This window comes from Electrona antarctica, assembly GCF_951216825.1.
Source record: "Electrona antarctica genome assembly, chromosome: 1".
NCBI classification, from domain to species: domain Eukaryota; kingdom Metazoa; phylum Chordata; class Actinopteri; order Myctophiformes; family Myctophidae; genus Electrona; species Electrona antarctica.
In genome coordinates this window covers 59,317,391-59,326,496 of record NC_136806.1, presented here as the reverse complement: position 1 = coordinate 59,326,496, position 9,106 = coordinate 59,317,391, and the positions used below count along the sequence as shown (strand labels likewise).

Below are 9,106 nucleotides of genomic sequence, written 5' to 3'. Positions count from 1 at the left end.
TGTATTTGTCACTGTATGCTTGTTCAGGTTTGCCTATTTTGCCTTGCACAAGGTGGTCAAATATGAAAAGCACCTGTCAAATGGGATTGTCATCAGAAGATGCCTTGCGATCTTGGATACTATCAAACGTGTTTGTCCTTGACCCTGTAAACCTTGGTTACTTTTTTTGTTCCAGAATTGACCTTTTATGTATTAAAATGAGTGGAAATAAATAGCTATCTGGGTTCTAGAGTAGTGACTTTAATTTACTGCTAGTCTCCATTTGTATGGTTTGTAACGATTGTATGTCAGTGCCTTGACTACTGCTTTATTACTTGAATAAAATACAACAACAAAAACAAGTTTTATTTTTCTTCCATATAGCCTGTTGTTACAACCCTGGCCTAAGGGTACCACCAGGACCACAAAGAAATAGAAAACGGTGGATACACAGTTCAAAAGTATTTTTGATTAATTAATCAAAACAAAAAATACAGTATCAGTAGATTAAGTGTAATGTGTGTGTGCATCCATGAGTGTACTGTAGTGTTTTGCATGTATCAAAAATAAATGTTGGAAGGACTGCATGGTGGAAAACCAAATTAAATGAAAGCCCTCAAAGGAAGGCAGGGTTTTAACCTATTTAGGCCTGACGTCGACATTTAAAAGAAATCTTCTAAATCCTCCAGTTTTCTGAAATAAATATTTTCACGATTTTTCAAAAATAGCAGACCTACAAGCTCGTAGCGCGCCACTTGGTGGCGCGCTCTGAGCTTGTAGATCTGCTATTTTCAATAGCTAAATTATAACATAATGTTTAAAACACTAAAAGGGGTTCCCGCCCAAAGGGAGGTGAACAGGTGCACCCCAATCACTCTTGATGAAACCATCACTGTCCTGCCTCCCTCCCAGAGACCTAACAATGTATGACAAACACAAATCATAATACACTAAAGTGAATAACAGGGAATATCACACCTAATCTAAACAAAAATATTTGTAGCCTCTAAAATATCTGTAGAATATAAACTCTCTAGGATGGTCAGTCAGTCGGACAGGTGTGCTTCCTCATTCCACCAACCGGTTCTTTATCTCAGTTCTGAAAAGTGAGTGTTGACGTTACTCCCAGTAATGTGATTCTCCTGTAGACTTCCTTGAATAACGCAATGTCCATTTTGCTTCCTTCTGAGTCATCGCACAGCAACCCATAGATAGGCTACTACAGTCTAGAGGCTCATTTGATGGGAGTGGTTTGAGTAGATGCCTATAAAGAAAACCTGCAGGTGAGCAAAAGATGAGTATTTGAGTGTTTGAGCGGCAGAGACGAGGGTCCCCAAAATGAGTAACTGGATTATAAACCATGGACTTGGAGCTGCCTTTCTGGTAGGTACATTTTACTATAATGCCTAAATATAGACATGCCTATACATGTAAATGAATAGGCAGCATTAGTTTAAAATGAACCAATAAAGCTTTTGCTATTTAATGAATAATAATATTTATGATGTGAACATTTTACCCTGGCTGCACTTTCAGGTCGTCTGGATGGGCATCAACATTTTCCTATTCGTCTGGTTCTACTTGTTCTATGATCTGTCGGATCAGTTTTTCTACACGCGTCACCTTCTAGGGGTAGGTTATATGTGTGTTTTCAGCTGCACGATTGAAATTGAACCAGTGGAATTGTTTTATTTATGAAAGAATTAATCTCTGTTTTAGTCGTCGTGAAACAGCTGGCACATATATATTTCCATCTGTCACTGATAGAAGTTTGGAATTGATGACCCAGACCCATGATTTAGTCATGATTTTGTTAATATTTAGTAGGGACACACTTTTTTTGCTTCCGATCCGATCCCGATACCTCAATTTCTGTGTTAGCCGATACCGATACCGAATACAGATACCAGTGTCGTGATCTCATGTTGTGTTTATAGCTATCTAGCTATATATCTCGTGTTGTGTTTATAGCTATATCTCGTGTTGTGTTTATAGCAGACTCATCACTCAAATGTGCACTTGCAGTTTGGGCAACTCCAAAGCAAACTCCACATGTCCCAACATTTTATATACCTGCCATAGTGTCAACCCCTTACCCCTGTGTCAGATCTGTGGTTAGACTGGCATATTCACCGATACCGATATGACCCGATATGACAAATACGGGCCGATCCGATACTTTTCCCGATACCGATACAGTATCGGGACATCTCTAATATTTAGTTTCTGTGTTGCTGTCCAGTCTGCTCTGGCCTGGGCCAGGGCTCCTGCAGCGGTCCTCAACTTCAACTGCATGCTAATCCTCCTTCCAGTATGCCGAAACCTGCTGTCCTTGATCCGAGGCACCATAATGGTAAAGATGAAAATGTTACGTTGGCATTTAACCCATTTTGGTGGCGGGAATCCCTTTTTGGTGTTTTAAGCATTATGTCATACTTTAGCTATTGGAAAATAGCAGCTCTACAAGCTCATAGCGCGGCCGCGCTACGAGCTTGTAAATCTGCTATTTTGTAAAAATCGTGAAAATGTGGGACAAATCTTTGAATATACTTTCAGAGCGAACGTTTTGAACTCAAATCTTTGCTTCTGGGGGGGTCCCTGGAACAACATATTTTCAGATGGGGGTCGGAGGCCAAATGCATCTAATTTTTGGGGTCCTTGGCATGAAATAGTTTGAGAACCACTGATATAGAAACTGTCATGATTTAGAAGACATTTTGTAGAATCAGTCTCGGGTCTAAATGGAGTTGTAATTTGTGTGCGTGCACTTTGTATGGTAGAGTATGTTAATACAATATAACATACAATTGGAGGCCATCGATATTGTCCTTTTCTTTTTGCTGAGGTTTGCGTGATCTGCGCAAAAGGACAGTTAACCCATTTTGGGCGGGAACCCCTTTTGGTGTTTTAAACATTGTTATAATTTAGCTATTGAAAAATAGCAGATCTACAAGCTCATAGCGCGCCACCGAGTGGCGCGCTACGAGCTTGTAGATCTGCTATTTTTGAAAAATTGTGAAAATATTTATTTCAGAAAACTTAATTTTGAGGTCAGGCCTAAATGGGTCAAATGATAAGGGACAATATCGGTGTCACCCAACTGTACAATTGGGGTCTCCCTGCTCTTCTATCGAGACATTTATTTCGTGTCAAAGGTTATGCCCATTTTGGAACCATTAAATGGTTTCAATTGATTTGTAAACAAAGCTCTGTTCTTTACCTTTTAACGTTTAATCTTAAACCCTTCTAGGGCAGAGTACATTAACATGATGTATACTTTTGTGCCATGTTTTAAATTGCTTGTCTCAAACCTTCTGGGTTCTTTCAGCGTTGTGGTCGAACAATGAGGAAACAACTGGACAACAACATAAGTTTTCACAAGCTGGTTGCCTACATGATTGCACTGATGACGGGTAGGACACACGTGCCTTCATGGGATGTGCTATGATGTACTGTACGCGTGTACAGACACACACACACACACACACACACACACACACACACACACACACACACACACACACACACACACACACACAGTGTGTACAGTATTATGCAGATACTAAAACTACATTTTGAGAAGGAAGGTAAAGATTGCTGTATGGTGTGTGTGTGTGTGTGTGTGTGTGTGTGTGCCTGCAAATGACAACTAATCTTGTGAAAAGGCAGTTATTTAAATCTAAGATAATACATTGCAAGTACAATAGTGTTTTTGATTAACATTTATCTTTTCAACGTTGGAAACGTAGCAACCACAAGTACAGAGTTCTTAAAAGAATAAAACCATAATGAAATGACCTTATAGGCTGGACTTTTTTTTTTTTAACTTATTAAGGGCAGGGATGAACAAGTGGAACTCAAATGACATTAACGGGCATTATGATGTCTCCTCTGTGCTCTGCTAGCGGTGCACGTGCTTGCCCATTTGCTCAATGTGGAGTGGTATGCCAGGAGCAGACGAGGAGAATATGATGCGCTCAGCACAGCCCTGTCCAATCTGGAAGACTTCGACAACAGTAACACCACCTACCTGAACCCTATCCGCTCCACGGATGTAAGTTATCCAGCAGCTGTTGACCTGAGATCAGATTCTAAAAATGTCTTCTACATCCTGACAGTTTTCTGAAAAAGCTATGTTTCTATGTCAGTCGTTCTTCGATTTTTCAAAAATAGCAGACCTACAAGCTCGTAGCGCGCCACTCGGTGGCGCGCTATGAGCTTGTAGATCTGCTATTTTTCAATATCTAAAGCATAACATGATGCTAACACCAAAAGGGGTTCCCGCCTAAAATGGGTTAAGGACCTCGAGTCTGTACACTAGCACACATTACTCCAACAAAAAATAATGTGTGCAGGATCATGTCCTTGCTTCAATCAAGTATGAGTTAGTATGTGAATCAGAAAACAACGGACACAATGTTTTGTACACTCTGTCTGTTAATCTGCCCTTTTTTGGGCCTGGAATGATTGCACACCTGTTTTGACTCCTTGCGACGCAGAATCCACAGCAGACCCCGACAATCTTTGTCTTCACCTCCATCGCTGGTCTCACGGGCATCATCATCACGCTGGCCCTCATCCTCATCATCACGTCGTCCATGGAGGTCATCCGGCGCAACTACTTCGAAGTCTTCTGGTACACGCATCATCTCTTCATCGTCTTCTTCATCGGCCTCGTCTTCCACGGAGCAGGGTAAGGATGAAGCCTATATGTTCTGTTATGACTTGGACATACTTTTGTTCTTCGGAGCCGCTCATTGTGGCCCAATGTATACCCGTCCACAGGCGTGTCGTGCGGTCCCAGTCGACCACGAAGCCGCCGCACAATTTCACATTCTGCAAGGATCGGTTTGAAGACTGGGGACGGATTCCCGAGTGCCCTATTCCCCAGTTCGCGGGGGGGTTCCCACAGGTTGGTGTTCTGGACATTTTACTTGTTTAGCGCTGTGGCTGCTATGTAACGCCCGGGGATTCGAACTCGGTAAAGTCCGACATCTTAACCACATGACTAGACCAAAAGGGATATCCCTATATAGCGATATTAGACTTTTGAGGCCCTCAGGCAGAGGCTCTGAGACCCTCTGCTACACTCCCCCCCCCCCCCCCCCCCCCCCCCCCCTTTTGACCTCCTCCCGCCGGGAAACCTGATCCCGGGTCACGGCACCGCAATGTAGCGCCCCGGATCCGCTCGGGTCTCCCGCGTGAAAGTCCGACATCTTAACCACTAGACCAAAGGGATATTCTCCCTCTGGGCCAGGGGAGATATTTAGACGTTTGAGGCCATCAGGCAGAGGCTCTGTAACCTGACTCCGCCAGATGGGGCAGCAGAGAGTACACTGGGTTCCCCCCTCCTGCTCCCATCTGGGAACTCTCAGGCAGACTTGATGCCCGGCCACAAAACGGCCTGGCCAATCAGCAGCAGCTTCTAGCAGCTTCTAGCAGCAGATTCTAGCTTCTAGCTGCTGCTGATTGGCCAGGCCGTTTTGTGGCCGGGCATCAAGTCTGCCTGAGAGTTCCCAGATGGGAGCAGGAGGGGGGAACCCAGTGTACTCTGCTGCCCCATCTGGCGGAGTCAGGTTAGAGGCTCTGAGCCACTATGCTACATCTTTTTATTGATAACATTTGTTGCGTTGCGCAGAACTTGCTACCGAGATATAGACTCTGAAGTCGAATAACCACAAGCCATTCTGTCCTCCTATTCGTAGACGTGGATGTGGGTGATCGCTCCCATGGCTCTCTATCTGTGTGAGCGTATTCTGCGCTTTGTCCGCTACATGCAGGCGGTACAATACAGAAAGGTACGTTTATGTAATGACTCATTCTGTTTTGCCTCCAGGCCAGGGATAATTGGGATAATTGCTGGGTGTAGCAGCATGATCCATGTGCTCTCTGTCTCTTGTCGTGCATTCCGTCATCAGATCGTGATACGACCGTCCAAGGTGCTGGAGCTGCAGCTGGTGAAAAATGGCTTCAAGATGGACGTGGGGCAGTACGTCTTCCTCAATTGCCCGGCCATCTCCCCGCTAGAGTGGCACCCCTTCACGATGACCTCTGCCCCCGAGGAGGACTTCTTTAGTGTCCACATCCGCACCGTAGGGGACTGGACTGAGAAACTGTGCTGTATGGTGGAGGAGCTTCCAGACGGTGCTCAGGGACCCAAGTGAGCACTTTTTACAATGTTGACCTGATCTGCGTCCAGAATTCTCTGGACAAACATGTTGCTGTTTACAATGTACCCTTCAGGCCATAATTGGCAATAGCCCAGCTTATACGGTAACTTTCCCCATTTGATTCAGTGATATGAACCTTGACTCCGCCCAAATGATATTGGTTATTTTTGCCATGTAGAATTAGTGTAAAAATGGATAAAAGCAAGACAGTTCGTCCATTAAAGGTGCTGCGTTTCTCCGTTCCGTTTTCCGAAAAAAAACGCGTCCAGCGTGCAACCGCCTAACTATGATTTCTCTTTCCTTTTTAGAATGGGTGTCGATGGTCCATTTGGCACAGCCAGCGAGGATGTGTTTGACTATGAGGTTGCTATGCTGGTAGGAGCTGGCATCGGAGTAACTCCCTTTGCCTCCATTCTGAAGTCCATCTGGTACAAGTTTAAAAACTCCAACCCCAAGCTGAACACCAGAAAGGTAACCCATCCCTGGTCTAACCTGTCTGCCTTGGCCTTTCCATTAAGCCTGCACATCCTTTGTTGTTGACACATGGCATGGCAGGTCAGGTGGATTTAAGACAAAGGCGGTTATTGTCTCACAACAGTTGGATCATTTTTTTTGTCATAAAGCAGTGATACTCGGAATGCTCTTGCGTAAGTTTCTTTTGAAAATGCTCACATTCATTTCCTGGTTGCAGATCTATTTCTACTGGCTCTGCCGAGAGACGAGCGCCTTTGAGTGGTTTGCAGATCTCCTGCAGGTTCTGGAGAAGGAGATGGAGGAAAGGGGAATGGCAGATTTCCTGACCTACAAACTCTACCTCACTGGCTGGGATCAGAGCCACGTATGTGTCTTAAGTTAACCCATAGGACCATTCTACAAATGTCTTCTAAATCATGACAGTTTTCTGGAAAAACCAATGTTTCTATGTCAGTGGTTCTCACACTATTTTATGTCAAAGACCCCCAGAATTATATGAAATTGGCCACCGACCCCCATCTGAAAATATGTTGTTCCAGGGACCCTCCAGAAGCAAAGATTTGAGTTAAAAACATTCGTTTTGAAAGAATATATATATATATTCAAAGATTTGCGCCACATTTTCACGATTTTTCAAAAATAGCAGACCTACAAGCTCATAGCGCGGCACTCGGTGCCGCGCTATGAGCTTGTAGATCTGCTATTTTTCAATAGCTAAAGTATGACATAATAAAACACTGAAAGGGGTTCCCGTCGAGACTGGGTTAATGGTTGAGACTGGTGTATATAGATATTCTTCTTTAGTACTGTCTGTACCTCAATTAAAGTTTTCTAAACATTTTCTTCCTAGACTGCTCACGTGATGGTCCATTTTGACGAAGACAAAGATGTGGTGACGGGTCTCAAGCAGAAAACCTACTACGGCAGGCCTAACTGGGACAAGGAGTTTGAACAAGTTCGCAAAGAGAACCCCACGTAAGGACACTTTTGATCTTCCAAGTTTTCAATCTCATTCCTATCATGTAGATCAGAAAATGTGGGTTGGAGATTATTTTTAAGATATTTTTGGGGCTTTTTTGCCTTTTTGAGTGGTGTAAACCACTCCTACAACTGGCTTTGTTAGTGCATAAAAAATGAGCATGGTTGCTATGTTCACCCGGGTGTGATTTCATTACGTCAGACATGATTTTTTGAGTGGTGTAAACCACTCCTACAACTGGCTTTGTTAGTCTGTGCAGAAAAAATTTGCATGGTTGCTATGTTCACCCGGGTGTGATTTCATTATTATTGATACAAAGTAAGTTGACAAGACACAACAAAGTTCATCGGGATCGGGACTCGAACCCGCGACACACTGCCATGCTGGATTACCAGCCAAGGTGCCTGGACCGCTAAAGATTAATTTGTTCTTCTGGGTAAAATCTTCATTTTCTGATACTTTCAGGTCGGTGGTTGGGACGTTCCTGTGTGGCCCTGCAGCCTTGGCAAAGGTCTTGCAGAAGAAATGTGTCAAATACTCAGACGTGGATCCCCGGAAGACCAAATTCTACTTCAACAAGGAGAACTTTTAAACTGACAAGAGGTGTGTTTCTCCTTTTTTTTGAAGGAGATCATTGGTCTTTTAAAACATTCAAAACAAATGTTTTCTTTTAACAATGAATGGATCAGTCCATGACAATCGGTGATGACCCAATTTTAAAACCTTTCTAAAAGGACCCACAGTAGTAATAGTTGAAAACAGGGACAATTCCAAATGTATGGAATGCTGCACGTGCACATATTCCCATTATTTAAAGGGGATGACTGACAAATTGACTGATTTAGGGCCTTGCTACACGAGGACGCCTCGGGCTGTTCCCCGCGAAAGTTTGTGAACGATATAAAACTTTCCTGCGTCTACATTGCGGTTATGTTAATTATGTTAGTCTCCACACTTTCAAAGTATTTTTTTTTTTTGGAGCCAAGATGCTGGAATCATTGGTAAATCATCAGCTGTGCACTTTCATACACCACTGATCATCTTAAATGGTACTGAAAGCCTGTAATCAGTATTTCGGTCCATACCAAAACCCAAACAAATTGATGCATATTTGTCCACTTATAACGATGAGATTGGATGAGTCACAGAAAACGTTCCAAGACCAATTATCTTATCTGGTACACTGTAAATAATTTATAGATAGCGGCTGACTTGACGAAGGTATTTGCAGACACTTTCAAAATGCTTGGGTGTCTGCGTACTGTGTATTGTACATAAGTTAATGCTTGTATGTGTATTATATATTTCACGTTTCAACATTAAAGTATATTTTGTGACATACATTTTCTTCGAGTATGTATTACGTGACCATATGTTTTACGATTTTATTTTTTACTTTTACTAGTCTCAGTGGCCTGCTGGAACAGTTAGGATTTTATCCCATCCACCAACCCTTTGTCATTCAATAGAGGAAGCACGTCTTAGTACCTGATTTCTATTACTG

The 9,106-nt window shown here is 43.1% G+C and overlaps 1 protein-coding gene across 1 annotated transcript; it reads left to right on the top strand.

Moving 5' to 3' along the window:
- The first annotated feature begins 1,281 nt into the window (after positions 1-1,281).
- On the top strand, positions 1,282-8,934 carry nox1 (NADPH oxidase 1). The gene is made up of 13 exons (XM_079521717.1): positions 1,282-1,362; positions 1,516-1,611; positions 2,222-2,332; positions 3,308-3,392; positions 3,885-4,033; positions 4,479-4,672; positions 4,765-4,891; positions 5,685-5,777; positions 5,898-6,139; positions 6,458-6,620; positions 6,841-6,987; positions 7,474-7,598; positions 8,068-8,934. The coding sequence occupies exons 1-13, from the start codon at positions 1,318-1,320 to the stop codon at positions 8,192-8,194; spliced, it is 1,704 nt and encodes a 567-aa protein (XP_079377843.1). The 5' UTR covers positions 1,282-1,317; the 3' UTR covers positions 8,195-8,934.
- Positions 8,935-9,106: the final 172 nt, after the last annotated feature.